This window comes from Phaenicophaeus curvirostris, chromosome 1 (genome assembly GCF_032191515.1).
Source record: "Phaenicophaeus curvirostris isolate KB17595 chromosome 1, BPBGC_Pcur_1.0, whole genome shotgun sequence".
Lineage (NCBI taxonomy): Eukaryota > Metazoa > Chordata > Aves > Cuculiformes > Cuculidae > Phaenicophaeus > Phaenicophaeus curvirostris.
Window position 1 is genome coordinate 188,334,607 of NC_091392.1, and position 25,637 is coordinate 188,360,243.

General features: G+C 38.5%; 1 protein-coding gene across 1 annotated transcript; it reads left to right on the plus strand.

Moving 5' to 3' along the window:
* The first annotated feature begins 1,474 nt into the window (after nucleotides 1–1,474).
* Nucleotides 1,475–24,121, plus strand: MTMR6 (myotubularin related protein 6). The gene is made up of 14 exons (XM_069882844.1): nucleotides 1,475–1,564; nucleotides 6,340–6,456; nucleotides 8,381–8,543; nucleotides 9,505–9,662; nucleotides 10,380–10,508; nucleotides 11,560–11,694; nucleotides 12,863–12,995; nucleotides 15,934–16,043; nucleotides 17,091–17,216; nucleotides 18,461–18,510; nucleotides 19,291–19,491; nucleotides 20,405–20,539; nucleotides 20,615–20,741; nucleotides 22,578–24,121. The coding sequence occupies exons 1-14, from the start codon at nucleotides 1,541–1,543 to the stop codon at nucleotides 22,836–22,838; spliced, it is 1,869 nt and encodes a 622-aa protein (XP_069738945.1). The 5' UTR covers nucleotides 1,475–1,540; the 3' UTR covers nucleotides 22,839–24,121.
* Nucleotides 24,122–25,637: the final 1,516 nt, after the last annotated feature.

The following is a 25,637-nucleotide window of genomic DNA, read 5'->3' on the forward strand; positions in this document are numbered from 1 at the left end:
GCCGTGAAAAGCCACTCAATAATCCATGCCAATTTAAGTATGGTATTCTTCAATGTGACGCCGCGCATGCAGGGAATTGCTCCATTGCACGTGCAACTTCCAGTACAATTCACAAAGGTGATACACAATCAAAGCATACATATTCATCACTTTTCTGGGAACAGGTGTGTCTACTATAATCAGTCCCCAGAATTTATTTACGTAAGCATGTACTCTGCCCTCTGGGGGTCTCCTTCAGGGGTCTCTGGATGAAGAGGGGTCTCTGGATGAAGGCAGAAGGTCTTGCTCACAGCTGAACTTTCAGCTCTCCTTCTCACTCATGCTCTTAAGACTCCTTGGACACCTCTTCAAGGTTGCATCTGGTTCTAGATGGTTCTTCTTTCTCTTATCATTGTGCTAGTCTCTGTCAGCTGGCTTAATTAGATACAGTCACATTCTTTCCCATTCTTTCTAACTGCAGCCTTGCTAGAAGCCCTTAGTCAAGCCTAAGTATCCTGGCACAGGCTGGCTAAAAGTTATTATTCAAGCTAATCCTAGGATGAGGTTTAACAAGGCCAAATGCCGGGTCCCGCACTTGGGGCACAACAACCCTGTGCAGATACAGACTAGGAGAAGTCAGGCCGGAAAGCTGCCTGGAGGAGAGGGACCTGGGGGTGTTGGTTGACAGCGACTGAACATGAGCCAGCAGTGTGCCCAGGTGGCCAAGAAGGCCAATGGCATCTTGGCTTGTATCAGAAACAGCGTGACCAGCAGGTCCAGGGAGGTTATTCTCCCCCGTACTTGGCACTAGTGAGACCGCTCCTTGAATACTGTGTTCAGTTCTGGGCCCCTCAGCACAAGAAGGATGTTGAGGCTCTGGAGCGAGTCCAGAAAAGAGCAACGAAGCTGGTGAAGGGGCTGTGGAGAACAGGCCTTATGAAGAGCAGCTGAGAGAGCTGGGGGTGTTTAGTCTGGAGAAGAGGAGGCTGAGGGGAGACCTCATTGCTCTCTACAACTACCTGAAAGGAGGTTGTGGAGAGGAGGGAGCTGGCCTCTTCTCCCAAGTGACAGGGGACAGGACAAGAGGGAATGGCCTCAAGCTCCACCAGGGGAGATTTAGGCTTGGACATTAGGAAAAAATTCTTTACAGAAAGGGTCATTGGGCACTGGCAGAGGCTGCCCAGGGAGGTGGTTGAGTCGCCTTCCCTGGAGGGGTTTAAGGCACGGGTGGATGAGGTGTTGAGGGGCATGGTTTAGTGTTTGATAGGAATGGTTGGATTCGATGATCCGGTGTGTCTCTTCCAACCTGGTTATTCTATGAAAACCCCGAAATTTATACATAATATTCAAACACACCATAAGTTAGCCCCCCCGCCCCCGCCCCCCCTTCCATCGGCCGCGGCCCCGCCCATTGCGCATGCGCGCTGCCCGCGGGGCGGTGTTGGCGAAGCGCGCCCTCCTTCCGCCGCGGGGGGCGCTACGGCCCCGCCCCCGGCCCCGCCCCGGAAGCGTTTCTAGGTGCCGGCGGTCCCGGGCCGGCAGCGGTGGGTGCGCTGCGACCATGGAGCACATCCGCACTACCAAGGTACCCCTGCCCGCCGCCGGCAGCTGCGGGAGAGGCCTTTGGTGTTCTCCTCTCTTCCGCTTTGTATGTGGCGCCTCCCCGGGCGGGGCCTTGCTGCTTCCCGAGGGCTCGGCGGGGCCCCGGGGGGCGGCAGGGGCTCCATGGGCCCGCGGGGCCGCCGCCCGTCCCGGGCTCGGGGGAGGCGCTGCAGCCGCCGTGGTGCCGGGGGCGGAGGAGGCGCCGAGAGGGACGGGGCGGGCGCGGTTCGTGCGGCTCCTCTGGCTCTGGACGCGAATCGATGTGAAAACAACAGTTTGTCCTTCCTTTGAAGGCTGCCCAGGGAAGCTGTGGCTGCCCCAGCCCCGGAGGTGTTCAAGGCCAGGTCGGGTGGGGCCTTGGGCAGCCTGGTCTAGTGGGAGGTGTCCCTGCCCACGGCAGCGGGGTTGGAACTGGGTGATCTTTAAGGTCTCTCCCAACCCAAACTATTCTATGGTTCTGTGATTTTGTGAAAGCCTTGGGCGTGTGTTAGTAACGCGAGCGGGGTGTTGGGCTGTTCAAAACCATTTGTCTAAGCTGCAGTTGGCATCCTAGGCTCTTCTAAATTCTCTGTTTTCAGATTTTTCTATAATCGATATAAAAAAAAGGGGAGGGGGATCTAAGTCTTTCGTCTCTTTGTAAATAATTTCGAAGTTGCAGCTTTTATGGAATTAAATTTCTAGTAATATTTTCCTCATCTTGTTTATCAGCCCTGCCTTTAAGGGCTGCTGAAAAGACTGCCCCTCTCTGCTGGGTCCTGCGAAGCATCAGTTCTTTAGTTTTCTGGCAGTCTGACTTTAAACTAGGTTTATAGATGGGTGTGGAAAGGGAGTGGTTGTATTTCAGCTCCAAATAGTAGATTTATAATGAATAATTGTATGAGGAACAGCTTCTAATGTTTTTGAGTAACAGCTTATATAAATTGTGTACAATTAGTCTTGTTTTCTGCGTTTGTATTTGTGTATGTATGAAGGGAAGTTCTCTGATAAAGCTGCTGTTAGTGACACTTTAGTTTTGCTGAACGGGGTAATCTTGCACCAAGCTGATAGATTAGAGACGAGTTTTTTTTTTTTATCAGCCTGTTTACTTATAAACCTGAAACTCTGTGTCTGGAACTTTAGCTATTGACTGTAATGGTACAATATCCATTTCAGAACAAAAACTAGATGAAACCCAAACTCTCTTGATGATCTAAGTAGCTGTTTAAGCTTCAAACCTGGAATTGGGACTAGAAAGGCTATGGGTCATTGATGACTTTGCATCTGTAAGTTATTGTGTTTCTGTGTGTTTTTGGGCCCCTAGTGGGTAAAAAATACTTCACATAGTGATGTAACTGAAGAGGGAAGCATGCGCTGAACACGATTTATAAGAAAGAAGATTTGCTACTTGAAGTAGTTATTTTTTTATATGCCAAAAAAAATTATCCATTCTAAAAATATCAATTTCATGGCTAGAAATAGCATGAGGTTTGGTTACAATTGTGATGCTCATTTAGCTTTTTGTAAGCTGTTGGTTTACTGGATATCCAGGTGGATTAAAATCTAAATATGCTAGATGATAATAATTATGAGCAGTAGAGTTACAGGAAGCAAGAAAACTAAAGTACAGCCTGCACTTGTGGGCCTTAAAAGTTCAGTGCATGTGTAGGTTCAAGCTGGATCTCATTCCAAAACTGTTCTGAGGCATATCTACGTTTTCTAATCTGACAGCACTTCACAGTTTTTTGAGTTTATTTTATCAATATTAAAGTAATAATGAAATAAACTTGAAATAACAGTACAGTCTTGCACAAATTAACTGCTGTGCAGGGAAGCTGTTGTTCCTAGGAGAAGGTGATGAATTGAGTTTTATTTCTCCTCAAACTTCAGTTTGTTGGCAGTGAAGTTGAAATTGTCTTCGAACTGTCAGCATAGCTACCTAAAATCAAGTTTAACTTTTGTGAAATTAAACTGTCCAACAGGTTTATGTTGTATAAAGAAGTGAGGTCAGCTTAAAAAGCATTTCTCTCTGAGAATAGATGCTTAAATAGCAACCGATAATGAAAACCTCACAATATGTCATAAGTGCTGCTGATGGTGAAATTACAAATAAAGACTACTGTGGTTTTGCAGTGAAGCTTTGGAATTGGAGTGTTCTTAAAATATTTTAAAGCAAAACATAGTAGGAAAAACTGGTATTTCTTCAGTCCAGTCTGTTTGTATATTTGAAGTCAGATCTGTTTTAGTGAAAATACCGATAGGTTTTCTACTGGATATTGCAAGTTTTAGTTAGCTTGTCTGCAAAATCCTAGGATTATGTTTGCAAGCTTGAGACGTAAATGGGCAAAGGACAACTTTAAATTTCAGTGAATATTATACAGAATTGTAATAAAAGTATCTTGGAGTGATACACTAATTGGTTTTGTCTTGGTTTAATTGTTCTAATTTAATTCTTCGGCTTTTTTAATGCTAGCCTTCAGAGGTATCTTGCCAGCCTTCCATTCAGTTCTAACTTGTCTGCTGTATTGAAACGCTTCTCGGTGGTTTTTTTGCCTTAATCTGTAACTCCTAGTCCTGATTAACTGTCTGGTGACTCTCCCACTGTAAATACTCTGCATTATTGAGGTGGCTGTTCAAATTGTGACTGGCTTAAAACACACTAATTGTTAGTGCTACCTACTGTCAGAATATCACTTCTGAGTTCTTAAATGATCCGTGTTTGCAGATGTGCTAAAACTCAGTAGCAGTCTTCAATCTCTTAATCTTGTGAACGCTTTCTCTTCAAAACTGATGACTGGCTTGTTTTTTCTGAGTAAAGATTTGCCAGACTTTATAGTTAAAGAGCAAAAAAAAATGTCTGTTTTAGCTGAATGCCCATTAAAGCTGGCTTGGGTCAAGTTTAAATGAACATGTAGTCTGTGGGGGCTTTATCTGAATTACATTTTGATTGTCTTTAAGAAAGATATCTGTATAGAATTTAGCTTTCAGAATTCTTGAGGACATTACCTGTGTAAGAGGAACGTGGAGCGCTAATGCCTGTCCTCATCTAACATAGAAATACAGCTTTGAGAGTAGATGTCTTGTTCAGTGGAGGAGAATGGAGCTTCACGTGACCCGATTTAAGACATGTGGATGGTGTTAAAATATTAAACCACCTGGATTTAGACACACTTGAAATTCAGCTCCTGCTGCACACCAGTCATGGGAAATGAAGCCAAGAGAGTAGTATACAGAACTTTTTTTGTGTTGCCAGAACAACACTGGAGCAATTTCTGTGCATTTCTCAATTTGCTGGGGAGATGCAGTGCCAGGTACCAGAGTTCAGTTCAAACTGAACTGCCTAAAATGAATTCTGTGTTTTGATTGTGCTGTATTGATTTATGCTATTCTACATTTGAGCACTGATACCGTGCTGATTACAGCATAATGTATTTTGAGGTACTAATGCATGTGGCTTCCATTTTTTTTTGCTTTATAAACTGAAATCTTAGACTATCGTAGTAGCACTGGCTTTTAGTACCTCTGTTCTGTTTTATATGCATTAAATTGCTTTCCTAACTTTCAATTAAAAAACTAGGCCTTGCAAGATTGCGAGAAATACCTGAATTGAAAAGGCAAATTTTCAGTGCTTTACATGTGCTTTTAGTAAACAATTAAGTTTGTACATACGTGATAAGTAGTTTAGCATTAGTATGGTAGGTGTGGGCTCTCCTAGTCACCTCTTCTGCGTGCTGGCCTTGCTGCTGTGCAAGACTTTGGAGTTCTGCCATGCATTTAATGGCAGTAGCATCAGGCCTCAGTCATAAGCTTTAGCTTGGCACTAATGAGACAGTGCTGCCAAGAAAGAGGAATGCGGATAGATAAGCCACTCGCCACACTCCTTTCCTGTTGCTGCACACAAAGAATCATGTAATGTTTGCTTCAAATAAAACAAGTTGTGGAGCTTGTGAAGTTATGTGTGGCAGATAAAATGCCGGCTATCTAGAAATAGCTCTTTTGAAATGTTTTTCCATAGGATTGAGATAACTGTTAATGTTATCCAGGAGCAGAAATCTGCCCTTGCAAGACTCAAGGTTGAAATATGCACTTCAAACGCCAGCACTGTTCTTGAATTTCTAGGAGATTGTTACAGTTGTTGGTATAATGCTTGTGTTTCATTAGAACTTTTTGACTGTGAGGCAGATTTATGATGATTTACATGTTTTTAAGTTTGGGATGGTATAAAAGATGGTGGATACCCAAAAGTGAAGTCAGGAGGACATAATCTGCATGGCTTTGAGTATGGAGACAACCAACAAAGCATGTTGCTGAGATCAGCTGTTAACTCAGTGCTGGCATCTCAATAACAGGAAACTGTTAGTATGCGTTTGCTCTGCTTTGGGGAAGCAGTTTAAAAGCTTAGGAATTAATTGTTCGGGGTTTTTTTAAAATTATTTTTTTTTCTTAAAAAAAACCCAAACAAAACAACAGCTGTGATACCTTGGTCTGTTTTTTCTAGTAAATAACAATAGTAGTTATGTGTACGGAGTAAGTATTCTGAGCCTAGCCTTGTGTCTTCATTATGCACTTTTGTATTGAAACGTGATATTTTAACTAGTCGCTGTTCTCAAAGCTTATGTTACTGCTAGTGTATTTGACCTGAATGGTCTTACATGTGCTGTGTTTTGCTTTCTATTTTTTTCATAATTATTGCACAAGCTGACAAAGCTTTTGTGATATTAGGGGTTTTTGTTCTGCAAAAAAACCCCAAAATTTTGTTCCCTTTCCCTTTTTTTCTTACAGGTAGAACAAGTGAAATTACTAGATCGGTTCAGCACAAGCAATAAGTCGCTGACGGGAACTCTATACCTTACAGCAACTCATCTGTTATTCATAGACTCAAGCCAGAGGGAAACATGGGTAAGGATAACAAATGCTTGCAGCTCAAAAGCATGGGTTTTTCCAGTGTGCCTGTTCTTCCTGATCTAAGGTTGAATGTGTTAACTTACGCCTTAGATAAACTGTTTAGTAATTTGCCACATTCTCCTTGTTCATGATATCATAGTAAGGTAATGATTTGCAGGTTGTACTCTTGCGTGACACTGCTGCCATTAAAATCAGGTAATGTTGATAGTGTTCACTTCTCTTCCAGCTGCTGTAATTTCTTCTGTAGCTCTCATTTGTATTCCTAGGTGAACATGTGGTAGTTTTCTTTAAACAACTAACTTGCACTGCATTTCAGAAGCAGGAGTGGGAGGCTGCTCGGTGGTTTAAGCATCAGGTTTAAAATTTCTGCATTGACTTACCTTGTATTTAGATCCTGCCCAGGTTAAATGAGATGGCAAAATCCAAAGATTTAGGCTTTGGTGGAATGCTGAAGATCCCATGCCGTTTTTTTTTCGAGTGGTAGCAGGTGTTTCTTCCTAAGCATTCATCTCCAGAATAAAAGAATTTATAAAGGGCTGCACAAGCTTGATAACCACTACTAATGTTGTCCTGTCAAGATTGGCTGACTCACTAATTTCCATTAGTTTTTCTGCATAGTGCCCTGGTGGTGCGCATGTCAACATCAAGTTCTGGCTTCCACTGTAGTCCATCTGCCTGACTGAGTTCAGTGCCTGAAATCTATCATCCTCCAGGACAAAGTCTCGTTTCCCTGAGTGTGTTCTGTTTTTTTCTTAGTGTATTTTTCTGGATTACTTTTAGTCCTGTGTTGTGGTTATCTGGATGCCGCAGTGCTTTCAAGAGAAGTTATTTTTCCATAATTTATTCTTGGATACAATGTACAATTTTCTACAAACCAAACTGTTATACTTTCATATTGAAAGGGTTATTAGGGAGAGCACAGTTCAGAAGTATTGCTTGTGTCTCCCTGTGCGCTACATTAAAAGGTTTCATTTTGGGGAAATTGAACCTATGCTGAAAGTACTGCATTTCTGTGATGATAATGCAAGCATTAAGTATAATTACAATCATGTCTCCAAGATATAGTCTCTTTATGAATGCATATTTGGCAGTATAGTTTTCAGATGGCTGTCTGAATCTGATCAATATTTAAGAGATGATTCCTTGAGTGAGGTAATTGAAGTGCTGTCAAGAACATCTTGTTCAGCTGAGGTGATGAATCTGTGGCTTTCTTCTTGTGGTTGAGCAGCAGTTACTTTTCCATGTGTTTTTCTAAATTTTTTGTAATTTGCCATGCAGATAAATCTGTGGAGGGCTTTTGTGTATTAATCACTGTGATAGTCTTTCAAAGTGGTTGAAAGGCATTTAGCTGAGAGACTGTCTTGTCTGCATAACACAATGGGTAACAGAGGAGATGTTTCTCTTATTGCCTGTTCATTTTCTAGAATGATTTAATTCCAGTATTTTCAATACTGGAATTGAAAATCTTCAGCGTCTTCTGTATCCTTTATACTTTGAGTTGCTTTTCCTGACTGTCTTTATTTTGCCTGAAAATTCTGAAATAGGTACCTGTAGACCCTTTAAAAAAAATAAAAATCCTACTTGGACTCTGCCTAATTAGATGTGTGCTTGTCAGCAAACTTACAGTAGAGGACCAAATAACTGCAGTAGAGTTTTATTTCTTGCTTTTGCCTGTTTGCTGTTCCTTACAAACATTTGGTAATATTTCAAAATATGAAGGAAGATAATTAAATTTTGACAAATTATGATATCCTGACCAGAATCAGAGTCTTGGATTTCTTTTTATAACTAAATGGTTGACAAAATTAGTCAAAATCCCTATCAGCATCTCTTAGTCTCTTGTATCTGCTCTTGCAAATAATATGCTGTTCTCATTTTTCATCAGCATGCTTATGCTCTGAATTCTTGTGTGCCACAGATACTACATCATCACATTGCTGCAGTGGAAAAACTTCCCTTGACAACTTCTGGCTGCCCCCTTGTCATCCAGTGCAAGAACTTCAGGATAGTTCACTTCGTTGTTCCCAGAGAGAGAGATTGTCACGACATTTATAACTCTCTGCTTCAGCTGTCAAGAACAGGTAATACTTTGAACTATAAGACTTTGCAGTTTATACCTGTATAACAAGTCGGTAGAGGGGGAAAAAAATCCATGGCTTCTTTTTTTTTTTAAATTTGCAAAATCTTTTAAATGGATTTGGTCAGTAAAAGAATATTAATCATTCAGTACTTGCATACAAATTCAAAAGATGCATTGTCTGGCTTTTGTAGGTCACTGATGCTCACTAACAGAATGTGAGACTGGTTTATTATGAATATAAATGCATATAGTCTGTCTTAATTGATGTTCCATATATAGAATGCTACTAAGCAAATACTAAGTTGTTACTGATTTCATATAGCTTCAAAAATAAAGCTGAAATTTTGATGCTAAAATAGCTTTACCAGTTCAGCTTTATAAGAGATGTCTGTCACCTTGTATGGCCTTTTGCATTTTCTGCTTTGTATTTAGAACAATATAAAATGTTGCCCTCTGTGGTATGTGAATACTGTATTAAGAAAAGCAGGAAACATTTTGAAAGCTTTTTTGCTTTAAAGGTAGCTTTAAAACTTATTCCTTTTAAAGGTCAGTAAATGTAAATTTCTGATTTTGCCTTCAAAAACTGTTCTTTTAGCTTTTGTGAAGTTTTCTAATATTTCTCTATTTTGTCAGGTTTATTGTTCAGTCTTCATTTTGTAACCTCTGCTTTACCCTTATGGCTTTAGAACTATCTCTGGTTAAATGGGTCAAACACTCAAGAAAGGTTTCATAACCTACCTTTAACTAAATATCTGTAGTTGTGTCAGTTAACTGTACGATATTTGAAGAATAAATATTTCAAGAGTGGCAAGTGTCTATTCAGTCTTGCTTCTGAGAATCCTGAAGCCTGAAACTTTCCCTGTCAGTTTGGGAAAATTCAAGCCTTGTCAACTGTGCTGCCTTTCTTCAGTCAGATGTTTTTGGTGACAACTCATTACATAGTCTTATCCTTTACCTTTTAGCAAAATATGAAGAGCTGTATGCCTTCTCCTATAATCCAAAACAGAATGAGTCTGAGCAAGTCAAAGGTTGGCAGCTTATTGATCTAGCAGAAGAATATAAGAGAATGGGAGTGCCAAATGATAACTGGCAGTTGTCCGATGCAAATCGTGATTATAAGGTAAGTGCTGCAATGGAAGCATGTTTTGCCCTTCATCTGTTTCTGCTTTATCATCTAACTCTAGTCCTATAGAAAACAGTTTAATACTATGAGTTGGCTTGTCTTGCAACGTACGCAAAAACTTGCAAGTGGAGAGAGTTAACTCCTTAATCAGCGTGCAATCTCACAATCTGAAGTTTTTTCCAAGACTTTGCTGAAAGAGTATGTGTGCATGGATACATGTTCTTTGGGGTTGTTTCCAGAGTATACTTACCTGTTTGAAGCCCAGCTTCACAAGTTTTGGTGCTCTGCAGCTTTGTTATCTCTCTTAACTGAGAAGGTTTCTACTTTAGCATTTGCAGTATTTGCTGTGGTGGTGCAGCTGATTCCCACATTAGATTTCATCTTACTTTGTAGTTGGCAAATACAAAACATGAGGAAAATAATTTCAATAGTTTGTTTGAAACACATTTGTAACACTTCTACTGAGGAGTTGCATTCTTGAGAGATGAATGTATGTATCGGTGCTTTCTGGCAGTGCTTGGTTGTATAACTTTGATACTGATTTGTACTACTTTTTCCATGGCTTGTCTCCTTCTGAGTTATTTATGTGTATGTAGAGAAACATGTTAGTGTTTATCCTTTCTCTTATTTGCCTGATATCTCTCAAATTGGATACAACAGAACTAGTACAGGCTTTGTGCCTTGTACCTAAAATTCTTTTTGTGTCTCTTTCAGATTTGTGAAACCTATCCTAGAGAACTTTATGTTCCCAGAACTGCAAGCAAGCCCATAATTGTTGGTAGCTCCAAGTTTAGAAGCAAAGGAAGATTCCCAGTGTTGTCATATTATCATAAAAATAAAGAGGTATAGTGTTTTCCTCTTAATGCCGAAGTACTGAAAATTGTCAACACTTGGCAGTAGTTCAGGGTAGGTGAGGACATAAGTATAGTGACTTGTATGAGGATCATGTAATTCACAATAACCTTAAATACAGCTGACACTAGTGGTGTCTAACAGGATGCTGAATTAAGCTAAGCCAGTTTAAAAGAAATCCTTAAGTAATCAGTTGATAATCAGTTGATAAGCTTTCAGAAACTGACCTTAAGATAACAGAAGATAGCTTTGTCAAGTAATCTGTCTTCCATGATATATCAAGAATAATCTGTTAGGTCAAAGTGGGAATTAGAAAATAAAAAAATCACTGTATGAATTAGAATGGTTCTTTAAGGAGGAATTTGCAAGGTAAAAAGAACTGGAGGATGTGAAATAAGATTTTTCAGGGTCTGGTGGAGACTGGTGTGTAGCAGCATCTGCCCGTATCGGCAAGGAGGTATTTTTGAAGGAAGAGAAGGATTGTTGCCTTGCTGAGTTAAGAATTCATGAAGGATGAGTGTTAAGCTACTAGATGTGTTTGAAGATAATTACTATTTGGAAGATGCACCCAATACTTTCTGAAATACAATATATCATCAAAAATGACATGTTGAAAAGTACATCAGACAATGGTACATTGCACTTGGAATAACAAGACTGTACTGGCAGTAGTAAAACCGACCATAATTCATTTCATACCAGGAGAGTAACTTGCTTTCCTAAAGTATATTTTTTCGAGCCTATACTTTTTTTGAATTTTTAGACCTGGGGGGAAAAGTCCATTATGTAAGCAGGTGCCATACCAGTGTAGATGAGCGTGAAAAAAAGTTTTGATAACCCTTTAGATATAAGCGATAGTACCTATGGTTAAAGGTCTGCAAGTGTTGTGCTTACCAAGTTGGAACACCTAAACATATTTTCCGTGAAGTGCTGTTATCTGCCAAATGGAACAATTTGTTTCAATGTCTTTTTAGAATTATGCAAAGCATTTCAACTACAAGTATTAAACTGATGCTAACTTGTTCTTTATTTTCTATGGTAGGCTGCAATTTGCAGATGCAGTCAACCTCTTTCAGGTTTCAGTGCCAGGTGCCTGGAAGATGAGCACATGTTGCAAGCCATCAGTAAAGCAAATCCTTCAAATCGCTACATGTATGTTATGGACACCAGGCCGAAGGTATGTACTTCAGGTCCTACAGGCTAACCGCTCCTCTTGAACAGAATACATGTAATTCTGAAAAATTTAGAGTTTACTGACTTCCGTCATGGGCAAAAATGGTCTTTAAAGGTAAGCTTAGGCCTTTCTATTCAGGCATTTAATTACTTGCTTGCTTAAAGAAGTTGAACGCCTCTCAGGACTCAACTAGAATTCGCTGAATATGCTAGTGAACTCTTGGGGAGGTGCATTTAAAAATTCACTTAAAACATAGTTAAGAAGTGAATAGTTGAGTGGGATCCAAGTAATTATAACTGTTTGAAACTAAATTCAAGAAATGGTGAGCTGTGAAGAAGTTTCTTTTAGAATGAGAGGGAGTATTGTGTTCAATGCAAATGTTCTGTGACAAGGGCTATTGCTGTCTGTCTTACCCACGAAGAAGTAGGGGAAATTGTGTTGTAGCATTCCAAGATCATACTTCATCACTATAATTAAATTGAATTATGTCATTTCGGCCTGTGTTGGAATGTTTGGGGTAACTTTCACTCTTTAGATGATCTGCATTTAAATTGTTATTCATTTCACTCAAATGTCTGAAAGCAGGAGCTGTAAAACGAGGATGTAAAGTGAAAATCCCATGTTGTGAGATTTCTACTTATTTTGAGCAGGGTTCAGCAGTAGAGGTTGGTGTGATGGACTGAAACTGAGCCAACTGTGGTGTTTTTGTAGTTGTAATTTTTATAGCTGCAGCAATTCATTAGCTTTTTAATTCCCCAACTCAATGCTTTTGGGATGCCTGGAAAGTACATGTGTGGTTAAGTCTGGGTCTTACTCTTTCCTTTTTAGGTTAATTGTTTTGTAGTGTCTTTACTCGGGAATGTTTGAAAGTATGTGAAGGTTTGGTGAGAATATGGAGGGGAGGATATTAAATTATTAAATGCGTTACTCAGATGTCAGCTCTAATTATGCTGCTTTTTACGTACCAGGTCTTTCTTATACTTGAATGCTTTCAAGTTGATTTCTCACAAACTATTAACTTACTATAAGCTGCTTATAGCATGTGTTTTTGTGTGGTGTTTTTTTCCTCCAGTGTATTCAATTGTAATTGCATGCCTTCCATTTCTTAACGATTTTTATTTCAAGTACTGATATTCGGTATTATATTCGGTATTATTTTACTTTTTTTAAGCTTAATGCCATGGCAAACAGGGCTGCTGGGAAGGGCTATGAGAATGAAGACAACTACTCTAACATTAGGTTCCAGTTTGTTGGTATTGAAAACATTCATGTAATGAGATCCAGCTTACAGAAACTTCTGGAAGGTATGTTTTAACAGTACTATGATAGTGCATGTGAAAATAGACTGTGTTTTTCTGAAGTCTTTAATAACAGCTTACACAAACTATTGATACTTCTATATTTATCCTAGCTTTTTGTTTAGTAGCAGTTTGCTGTACTTTGGTAATGAATTATCTTAAACCTTTACCTTTTGAACTGTAAACCAAGACAATGGAGTTTCTTTGAAGAAAATCGAGTGGCGCATGTGTCTTGGGTGGAGTTGATTATGTCAGTTGCTTGTAGGAAGGGCTTCTGTGTTTTTTAAGTATACGTGCACATATACACATGAGTAATAGAAATGCACAGAATAGTGTGTGTCTGTGCATACGTTTCGTAAATAGAATACTGATTCTTTGAGGAGCACTTGGATCCACAGAATTCACAATAAGCATATGGTCTGTACAAAACTTGAGCTCTTTGGCCTGGTGAACCTTTTCTGTGGTTGTAGAGAGTTTGTACAGAGGGAGACAGGGCAAAAGTGAAACACTTGACCAGACTGCTGTCTGCCATATGGTGATGAAAATGGAAAGGCAGAAGCCTATCTAATAGTTCTGTTAGTATTTTATCTACATAAACAGTTGAAAACAAATTTAAGAAATTTTGTGGACTATTAATGCTGAGATTACAAGTGGTAGAAGTGATGTTTCTACACCTTACAAAGAACAGGCATATAAGCGCTTGTCTTATAGAACTATGCAAATATTTCCAGTCATGGAGAAGGCGTAACACTTGAGTAGAAGCTTATTTTCATGAAGACATTCTGGCTGCATCTGTCAGGAAACTTTACAGGCTAGTGGTGTAGTCTTTCTTCACTCTCATTGAGCCTGCATCTGCTGCTAACCTGTTCTTCAGGAACTTTCGTTGGAATACTATTGAGATTTTTTGTGGTTATTTTTGAGGTTATTCCTGCCTGTACTTTATTGAAAGGAAAGTTGAGCAGCATGAGCCTGAACTTCACTTTTTAAGTTTGGGATAATGCCTCTTTCTTTTGCTAATATCTTCTTCAGTTCCAGAAAACTAGCTAATCTTGATTTATTTTTCTAGAAACCTGCTCCATTTTAATGGTATCTGATGTAGAAGTGCATGTATCACATAGTTAAACTGAAGACTTCATATTCCTTCCATTTGACTTAGCATTGTACTTAGCTTTCATTAAGCATGGAATATGTTTTAGTTTTGCCTTGTGTGGAGAATTGCTTTACTGAAGCTCAATTGAAACAAAATCATAAGTAATGCCTGTAGTTGTTTTCCAGGTTTTGGGGTAAATGAACTATCTCTGTAGTTTTTGCTGAATGCCAGTGTGGAAGAGCATCTTTAGGGGTAGGAAGGATCCTTAATATTCAGGGAGGTTGCCATAATTTAATCCTCAGTCTCTTGTACAAATGTAGCATCAGCATGGTGATTAGGAAGGAAATGCTGTGAAAATGATTCATAGCTTAAAATGAGGAAAATGCCATTTAAGTTCTGTGTACCAGCTTTCCCTGGATGTGCTGAACTGAGTGTTCTCAAATCAGAATGTGATACCAATGACCCTATTCTTTCAAGAGCCACTGTAACTGGGACTGTCCTCAGTTTTATTTATAACAAACAACTGCTACTCATTTTTCAGCACGTGTTCTGCCACTAAGCTTTTTTTGTCTTACCTCCCTGAAGTCCTTCAGAATCTAATAAATCCATTTGCAAGTGGAATGTAAGATATAATTGTTTGCAAAATCCTTTTGAAATGGGACTACACCATGGAGAATGCTAGGGGGATTTGCAGTGTATTCTTCATCTCAGGTTTAGCTGTTATTTAAATATCTTTCATGCAGTGAAACAACACTTCTCTAAAATGTTTTTTTTTTTTTAAGTATGGATGTGTTGAGTCAGCTCCCCTGATAGGCCTTCATTGCATCAGGGGGCTTTACTGAACAATAAACTGCATTGCAGAATGACATGGTGAATTTTGTTCTCTGCTTTCCCTACTGACTCACTTACTCCCATACTTGGAGATAAAGATTACTTTGCAGCTGCTGTATGAATATCCCCACTGATAGCTTTTGGCTAAAGAGCCTTCGTATTTTATTTTAGGGCGCAGTAGCTTGGTAGAAAGTAGGCTTCTGCTGTGGCATGGGCAGATGCTTTTGTAGATGGCAGCGTTAGATATCTTGTCTTAGAATAACACATACCTGAAGCTCTATCAGCCAGCAAAGGTATTGTTTTATTTAATTGCAAGAAGTTTGTCATGTTTTGACAGTAATATAACTGTGTGAGTTGCTACTTAGTTGTGTAAGAACTAGGTTATCTCTCTCCTTTTGCGCAGTGGTAGGCGTCCACGTGAGAAAATTTCAGTCTACGTCTCCATCTCTTGGTATTAATGCTGCAAGCCAGTATTCCTTTAACTTGTTTTTCTCTGCCCAAGATCATGGTGGGAGTTGTAGCGTGTCAGTTCTGTAGGTAGACAAAATATTGATGATTCAGTTTATCACTGTCCTACAGCACTCACTTTATTCTCCTAAGCAGAGTAGAGAAGGTGATGAAACTTTGACAGTCTCCCTGCTCTAAACTGTGTATATTGTTTGGATGCAGCTACTTCCTAAAAGTAGTCATCATTTTTAAGTATTGCTAGTAAGTTTTCGGCATTTCTGTTGCCTTCCTTGCTGTTGGGAATAACTAGTGTATTTACTTTGTGTGTTTTTGACAAAGTAACATTCAAAGGTCTTACTCCTGTCATTCATGGTTACTGTAGTTTTACAAGAGTTGAGTTTTGGGTAGAGAACACTTCATAGTGCCCCTCCCTCAATCATTTGAGTGGTAGTTTCCTGAAAAGATTTCTGAGCAGTTTACAGCACAGGGCTATAAAAACAATATACAATTATTCTCTGTTGCAGGCTATAGGTAGTTGCAACTATTTAAGGCTTGCTAACTCTTGGTTTCTTTCAGTCAGTAACACAAAGGGTTTGTCTGTCAATGACTTTTTGTCCGGTTTGGAGAATTCTGGATGGCTGCGTCATATCAAAGCTGTTTTGGATGCTGCTGTCTTCCTAGTCAAGGTAACTTGTATGCTGCTGCTTTGGCAAGTTGACTTGCTACCAGGCAAAATTACACTTGATATTTGTGTACTGTGTAAAATTCTGCAGTTGACCTTTTTCGAAGCACATGTTTAGTTTCCATCCATACCTCTGCTATACTGTTCTAAGTATTACAACTGGAGGTGTTAACTGTGCTAGCTAACGTTTTGAGATTTTTTTGTATAATGTTTGGTCACCTTATTGGGAGATGAAAGGATTCTTATGCTCCCTGATTCTTTCAGGTATTTATGAAAGATGTAACCAGTTTGGAGGTGGGTGAAGCAAACTGTTATTTAGTGTATCTTGAAAAACAAAGCTTCTGGGGCACTATTTTGCAGAGAAGCCAAAATGGCTATGCTGACTTCATCTGACAAGGAAATGAGACTCTTTGTGAAGAATTCAGAGGAACAATTGCTTTTGCCAGGCACTTGTGAAACCAAGGGCTTGACCTGAGAAGGACTGGGTGAATTAAAAAACAAGGTCTTTGTTTTTACTCAGTGAAATAACAAGGAATTAACTTCAGCTAAAGTGGATGATTTTCCTGAAGATGACCCTCAGAAATATTTGGCCTGATAGGAATTGAATTCTTCATTGAAACTAATAAAGCAATTCCTAGTACTTAACTTTTGTGTAGTATATTGATGAACAAATGATCATCTTTAATAGTATGTTTGTGTTGGTTTATTTTTTAACCTATTTGGTTTGTAATGCATAGTCTACTTTCTTAGTATGCATTGTAATGGAGTTGTAAGGGATAGAAAACTTGGAGCCATTGCAGATGCTCTTGTTACCTTGTGCAAAGGTGGTAGTGGAATTCCTTTTCTTTATAAGGAATTCTCTATAATTCCATGGAGAGAAATTCCTAGCTTTTTGGTAATATCAAATCCTTTCCTCATAATAAAAACTTTTCTGGATTTTAAAATAAAATAATTTATGCTGTGAGTTTGGGATAAACATAGCTTTTGTATCTATTTAGTGAACTTTGACTTCTGTCTGGAATAGAATACTCACTGAGGAACTGTTTCACAGGCAATAGCGGTTGAAGGTGCGAGCGTGTTGGTGCACTGTTCAGATGGTTGGGATAGGACTTCCCAAGTTTGTTCTCTTGGAGCTCTCTTACTCGATTCCTATTACAGAACAACCAAAGGATTCATGGTAAGCTGGCCATTGCATTTTTGAGCTGTTCTGTGGTAAACAAAGGTTATGAAATGTTTGAATGTGGAAATCAGCAATATAAATGTATGATGCTTGCTTTTTGTAGTTACAAATACAGAATTTGCAGTTTATCGATAAATCTTTCTTTTAGAAATACTTTGCTACTGGGAAGAACCATTTATTTAAAGTCTGAAAAACTGAATTAGTCAGCAGTTTCCTTTAGGCACCCTGAAGAAATGTGGCAGTGTCTGCCATTTGCATCCGAAAAAGCCCTTTACCTATGGAATATAAGGACTCCAAAGTCCTTATGTGAGATACATGTATGGAAATGTAGCAGCTCTGTGCTTTTATCACTTATTCCAAAGTCAACATTATTAAAAATCTTAAAATGACAGCTTCCCCAGTGACAGAGACATGAAAATATTAGGCAATCTAAATATCTTCATCTTTCTGTAGAGAGGAAGGAAAATATTGCTGTGGTTATTCCAGATTTCGGAGTAGGAAAATCAGCAATGTTCTGCAGTGGCAATACAAGGTGCAATGGGAATTCCTCGAAGATAGCGTGTGAAATTACTTCCTCTTATTGGTTAGAACTAACTGCCACAAATGTTACAAGCAGCAAAAGTGAAGTTGAGGAATTAGAAGAGACCTCAATTCTTGTGAATAGTGAGCATGTGTGTAATCTTTAGGGAAGTAATTTAATCTTTTTTATTTTCACTTCTCGCTGTCAATTAGATATCTCGGAAAACATCTGCAACAGGCAGGCAGCCCTGTGTTCCTTTTGGTACTTGATGCTGTGACTGAAGTGATAAAACAAGCTAGTGTTGATATTAATAAATCTATTGGTATAAAATGTTACGAAGATTATACTGTGTGGATTTATGTAAACTATGATAGCAGGAAAGCAATACTAAAATTTTTCCCATACTTCGCAGTGTTTTTGTGAGTTGGTTGATAATTTGTGTGTGAAGTCATATACCATTTGTATGTTTAAAGTGAGCCTGACATAACAGCAGTTGCCTGATTGTCAACCTGCTACGGTTTTTTAATAGTTTTAGAAATGTGCTTTGAAAATCTCTTGTGAAACACTTCCAAGAAAATAAAGGAACTACAGAGTGACAAATAGTTGCTTCTACCGTAGTTTTATTTGACTCCAATACAATATATTGATAACTTGGGATAATACTATAAATGTAAGATTGAGTAATATTTTACATCAGATTTTGTTTGATTTTGCTCTCTAGGTCTTGATAGAGAAAGACTGGATCTCTTTTGGGCACAAGTTCTCTGACAGGTAGTTCACTCTCCCAGTACAGTGAAATGTATACTGTGAACTGAAATAAGTATCCTTAAAAGCAAAAGACAATGTGTGGGTGTTAAACTACTCCAGCATTGGTAGAAATTTTGCAATGAGTGAGCTGTGTTCAGTAGACAGTGCACTTTGTGTATTCTAATACCTATTGGATAATTGATTTATGTTACAGACAGAAATTTCTAGTGCTACTGGTGCCTCATTCTGATGTCAATAACTGCAGCTAGAACTGAATGTATGCATAGACAGTGCAAAACACATCTGAAGTTGTGCTATTAAGCAGTTTATTATAAACCACTTAGTTTTGGAATTTTTAAAAATTAGTTAGCATTTATATTTACTTTTAATGATGAAGTCATGCCTGCCTTTTAGAAGTGCTGTATGTTAGATTTCTGTTATTTCCTTGATCTGCCTTTCATCAGCTATGACAATAGCCTTGATGCTATTTATTGCTTTTTACTTTTCTTATAGCTGGAATGCTCCAAATGTTGACTGTGGAAGAAACAGACATAAAGTAACTTAACTGTCTTATGTTGCTTTTCTGAATTGAATAGAGATGCGATTACTTACAAGTCAGAAAAAAGGTTAAATATAGGCTTATTTCTATTCAAAAATTGCCCCAATTCTCAAAGCTATGTACTTAACCTCCAGAACAAAGCTAGTGTCAAATTAATGTATTGTTGTTTAAAAACAAGTGCAACTAATACTTTTTTAAATTTGTACCTGAAACCAGCTTCAATCTGTTTATGGAATCTTTTTCAGGTGTTCTCAGCTGGATGGTGACCCAAAAGAGATCTCACCAGTGTTCACCCAGTTTTTAGAAAGCGTTTGGAATCTGACCGAGCAGTTTCCACAAGCCTTTGAGTTCAATGAAGCATTCCTCCTTCAGATCCATGAACATGTCCATTCGTGCCAGTTTGGTAACTTTCTTGGAAACTGCCAAAAAGAGCGAGAAGAACTGAAGTAAGCAGACATACTGCCATATTTCTTTTATTTGTTTTGCCAGACTAGGAAAAACTAGGAAAAAATTCTTCACATGAAGGGTTATCTAGCACTGGACCAGGCTGCCCAGGGAGATGGTTGAGTCACCATCCCTGGAGGCATTTAAAAAGGCAGGTAGATGAGGTGCTTGGGGATACGATTTAGTAGTGGGCAGGTACTGTTGGAGCTGATGATCTCAAAGGTCTTTTTCAACCTAATGATTCTGTGATTCTATGACTAGGAACTTCTGTGAATCTTCTTCATTTTATGTTCTGGATAGAAATGGAGACAGGACTGGTAGTACGGAAAATGATGTTGAACTGCATCAGGAGACAGTAGTGCTTCTGATGCTTTTGCACACTGAAGACAGTCTTTCTAGTGCTGGGAGAAAATCCCATTCTCATTTTTCATAGGAAAAGTCAAGGCTTCTTTCTGCCTTTTTTCCTCCCCCACCTAAAAATGGGTAAGCTCAAGTTTGGAAGCATCACTTCATTCCCTTCCCCAGTCTATTTTTAGATAACCTCAAAAATCTTGCCTGCTCAAGACTAATTTCTGTCAGCAAAAAGTATTCGTTGTCTCCTAATGCTTTCAGTTGGAAAACTTCTGTAAAGTTTTCATCAGTTCATCTGTGTCTCAAACTGTATATTAAAAGCATTTATTGCAGCTAGGCAAAACTTGCATAGCATCAGCACTAGTACTTCTAAAACTGGTAGTTCTATTCAACATTAGCGTATGCCAGGAAGAAGCTGGTTTTACTAAAAGCTTTTAGTTTAAGATCTTCAGCGATTTCTGGTAACTTGTAAAAAATACATCAAGATGGATTTATGTTGAGTTGAACAGCTTCTGGTTTTTGCTCTCAGTCAGTGTCTTGACTGTGATCTCTTCTTGCCCTAAGGTTGAAAGAGAAGACGTATTCCTTATGGCCATTCCTTATGGATGAACAGAAGAAGTATCAGAATCCTCTATATAATCCAGATTTTTCTCCAGAACTAACTCTTTTGGAGCCTAACACAGTATCGTTCAATTTTAAGTAAGTTTGAATTATATACAGTATCTTTTATTCAATTCTTTATCCTCCATGATTAACACTGTTTGCTACATGCAGGTTTTGGAGAAATATGTACCATCAATTTGATCGAAGTATGCATCCCAGGCAATCTGTATTCAATCTTGTAATGAATATGAGCGAACAAAATAAACAACTGGAAGAAGACATCAAAGAACTGGAAGCTGTAAGTACTACAAAATAAGTGTACTTACTTGTGACTTCTTTCTCAAATTCACATTTATAGGCTAATAATTCTGCTTGTTTTCATATGAATGTCACTACTGTAAGGCCTAGTGTTTGTTCTGTGTGACTGTTGACTTTGACTTTCGCTGTGTGCTTCTATGCTGAAAGCCAGACTATGCAGCCAATGTTCTGGTCTTGAACACTGTTTATTGTACCTTGCTGATGAACTGTATGTATTATGTAAAAGTGCTTCTGCTACCAAAGCGTTATTGAAGATGGCTTAATATAGATTAAATTTATGTGGAACTTACCGTAGATGACAGGGCATCCCTCCGAGCTACAGCTGTGTTGCTAAACCAAGGAGACTGAAAATGTTTTATTTCCATTATAGCTACTAAAATGGAAGCAGTAAGTATTGTCCTTCTTCTGTTAACTTCACATGCAGATGCATGCTATTGTAAGTCACAGTAATTATGGGCCATATACATTGTACTGCTTATTTGAAGACAGGTAAATCCAGAGATCAGTTTTCTATAAATGAACATCTAATAGGTTGCTATGGTAAACAACCAGGAAAGACTGAACAGTGTATCTCACCATATTGTAGTATGGCTCGATGGGTGGTGTTTAATTATGGTCAGTTAAGTTGCTGAAACTTCAGAACAATACCTTTTAAGAAATGCAAAAGTTCTTTAATTGTCAGTTTTACTTTTTTTTTGTGTGGCTAGAAATGGCAACACTTAAATCCTCTGCATTGTTTTGGGGTGTGGGAAAGGGAAGTACAGATTTTCCAAAAGGAAATTTAAAATTGATCCTGCCATAATGTAATTAGTTCAGGTTACTTAATCCTAAGATGTTGCAGATTTTAACTGTATATTTAAAAGGTTTTATACAATTGAAGAAGCAAGATGAAACTCAAGATGAAGCAAGCAGAACAATAAACAAGATGAAAATTCAAAACTGAGACTTTACTTTATGAGAACCTGTTTCCAAGGTGTTAAGTGAGAAATGCATGCTTAGGTGAAGTTGAGTAATGAATAGATGGAGGATTTTGAAATGGAAGAGTTTGAAGTCTTGATGTAGACTTTCCTACTGCTGTTGTCATCTTCAAAAAGAGACACTAAAGTCTTCTGGGCTCAGTCTAGGTTTTAGTGGAGCATAAATGCATCAGTAAAAAATCAGTTCAGTTAACTGGTTCAAGCTTCTGGTTACCAGGTGAGATTAGATTAAGTTGTTTAAATTCAGGTATTTCTTCTTTTTGTTAGTGCTTCTAGAATGGGTCCTTTCCTCCTGTACTGCTTTCTAGTTGACATCTTTCAGTGTATTCCTGCATTTGAATAAACAGTCTTGGCCCTTTTCAGATATAAAGGGGAAGTCTTTTAGGTGGCTTTTAGGAAGGATGTAAGAGCTGAGGTGTAAAATTACTTTGTCTTTTTTTGAGAGTTGTGTGCTTAAAGGTCACTGATTGCTAATAGCTCTAAAGCCTGTCTTCCTTTGCCTGTACTTTAAAAAGTATTCCTGTCTTGATTGGGACCAAACAAGGGGAAGCCTGGGAGAACTTCTTCTCTACAGATGTTGACAGACAACCTTTACCTTCTGCTTAGCTGCAAATTTTAAGCATACAGTGCTTGTAGCAACTTCTGTAAATGCGGGGGAAAAATATTGTGTTATCCATTGGCCTAAATATAATACTTCTACATATCTAGCCTAGGGTATGTAATAGTGTGTTCTGTAGATACTGATTTGGCCAGCGGAAGTGGAATCACTTCCTGTCAAAGCAGAATATTATCAATAAAGCAGTGATGCTCACTGTTAGTAACTGTTTTCTCTATTTCAGAAAATAAAGCAGAGAAACGGGCAATCGGATTCAGTCCTTGTGAAGGAACATCAGCAGTCTGTTCACCCTGCACCCACGGCCCTGAAAACCCCTCCATGCTTCAAGAAGGAGCAGCCGCTGATCCCTGTGAATGATGTTGTAAGAACTATAGAGGGCAGCAGCACAGCAGACAACCGCTTCAGTGAGTTCGTGGAAGAGTTCTCGAAAGCTGAGCCTGCTGTTGTCAGTTTGGAATATGGAGTGGCCAGGATGACCTGCTAATTTAATTCCAGCACTGTACTCCTCTTCTAGACTGATTGAATGAAGAGATGGATTATTTTGATGATGGGCCTGTGCTCCATGACCAAAACACAATTTGCATATTGGCAAGTTTTGTTAATGTAGGCTAGAACAGCATGCTAGTTGTCAAGTGTTTGCTGTTCTTTTAAGGAAAAAAAAGTTAGTGTCTTTTAAAAGAAACAGAAACGAACAGGGGCATTTGGTAAAATCAAGGAATGGTATGTCTTTGGACTTACGTCAGTTTGCACTAAATTGATTAAAATAGTAATGTTACTTTATTCAGTATAGGAAAGCACAGGTGGTCTTTCACAAATAGATTTTATTTGAGCAAGGAAACTTGAATTTTAGGAATTGAAGCTACATGTATATATCACATATGATAGGAATGTGTATACCATTGTTTTAACATCACCCAATACTAACTTTCAGTGTATTAAGTGCCATGGAAAAGTATGATGTATTTCGGTTCATAAATAGTTGGCCTTAAACCTGTCAGATCAATGATACTGTTGTCTCTTTCTAATGGAGTCTACCTGGCTTTGTTTACATTGTATTTGCTCAAATTGTTATTTCCTAAAACCAGGACTGAATATAAAGAATGAAGCATGCCAGAGCTGGCACAGCCTTTTAGCAAATAGCTGTATGAATGTTAACTTATCGCAGAAGACTGTTTTTTCTTCCATTTCCTCTGTGGTGCAAAATGTTATAGATTGGCCTGTTTTTCCTTTCTGGCAGCTCAGTAGATTTAGCATCACTGAAGCTACAGGCTGACCTTAAAAGCTTTGATTTGTGGCAAGGTGTTTAAGTGTAGAGCAAAACATGTCATGTAAAAAACCAAAACTGAGTAGTCAGGTTCATTTGGATTGTTTGCTATGTGCTGTGCAGTTGCTCAAGTTGCAGAAATGGAAGCAGAAGTTTAGGAAGTTTAGTCTACTGACATTGTTCCCATGTAAAAAGGTCATTCAGGTGTCCAAAGCTCATGGGAAATTGAGTGCCTCCTAAACCTTTCATTACAAGAAAATTTCAGTTATTAGTGAAATCCCCTTCTCATCTTGTGAAAACTTGTCCAACCTGTGCATCTTAAGTAATACCAGTTCAATCTGGAGATTTTTATGTGTTTGGAGAGAGGATAAAAGCTTCTAGCAGGATGCAGTAGAGGTCATGGGACATACAGAAAAAAGTTTGGAAGCTTAATTATCTAACCTTCTAGTAAGGGAGGTTTTTGCTGGAGTTTGTCTTGTGATGGTCTTTCTGAGCAGATAACAGGAAAGAAAAATACCAGTGCCCAGTTCTTAAATAGAGATACAAATATTAACTTTGGCTATTAAGATCTCTGTGTATGATGTTAGATTAATGCTTTTATCTCTGAATTTAAATAATTTTTGTTTAGAAGTGAGAATGAGTTTTCTCTCATCCTAATCCCTGAAGTCTGTTTTGTTAAAATTACTGGTGTGCCACACACGATTTAACATAATTGGCAACATTTCCCTTTGCACCATATTGGATCCAGGATTCGATTAACAGGGTCAGTATAGGTCACAATCAAATTGCACGTATGAAGCTGTCTGGGAGAAATCAACTGTGACTCCTGTGTTTGAATATTAATTCACCCTTTTCACTAGCATGCTTTTTAAAAGCCTATAAGTGTAAATAAAGATTCGGAAGTATTTTTATTTCTGAAGACATGAACATAGTGTCATCTTTAAAATATATTATTGAGTCATTTAAACACTTAGAATTTCTCCACTGCAGGTTTTCATAGTTTTATGTTTGCACAGTGGTGCCTTAAAGGGTTGCAGCAAGAGAGGTTTTTGTGCCTTGCGATTTACTGCCTCCCCTTCTCCTTCACCTTCTGTACCACCTTGGTCCTGTGGTTTTCCTTTGGAAAAAAACATCTTATATATAAGCTTGTGTCATATCACAGTTGTGAAACATTTATTGCGGAGAATATGGGTAAGCGTTATCAGTTTGTACTTGCGTGTTTTAATATTTGGCTGCTCTGGTGTGCCATGTACACTTTTCATATTTATTGTTTAGAGTTTATAGATTCAAAAGATTATATTAAGCTTTTTTGCACATACTGTTGTATTCTGTTTTTACTTTAACAACCATCTGATGAATACCCCTGTATGGAAAGTTTTTGAAGAGGAGAGCTGTTGCCTTTCAGTGCTGTTAAAGTGAGTTTATATCAGTCTTCAGGCTCTTTTTATTGGCAGAGTTTACTCCTTAGTGAAAGGAATTAGGATGCCTTTTTATTTTAAATCAAAGTTGTTAGTTCTGCTTTAAAGAGACATAAAACTATCTGCTTGGGCGCAGAATCTTTTCTTCATGAAAAGGTATATTTAGTTATCTGAAGTAAATATTTTACTTCAGTTAATGCGTGAATAGAGTTTTATAAGGCTATTTCATAGAGCAGCCTTCTTATAAAGTCCAGATAGCTCTGCCAACTCAGCCCCCAAGGGTCACCAGTGAGAAAAGTTCCTGCAGAGAGGCAGCTGTCTCTTCTCATTTGCTGTTTAGGCTTAAGCCAAAACTACCCAAAGCACATGGGACATGTGGTGAAGTAAATAGATGGTGGTGAAGTGAGCTCCAACAGAAACCTTGGCAGGGTGGCCAGGACTCAGCGCAGTGGGGCTGTTCCATGTCAGTCAAGAAGGGTTTAAAAAATATCAAGTTGACTGAAAAAACTGTGACAGAGGACTTCTGGGGGCAGAAAGAATTTTAATTCTTATTTCAATGGATAAGCTTTTCTTCCTCATGAACACAGTGCCTCAAAAGCAG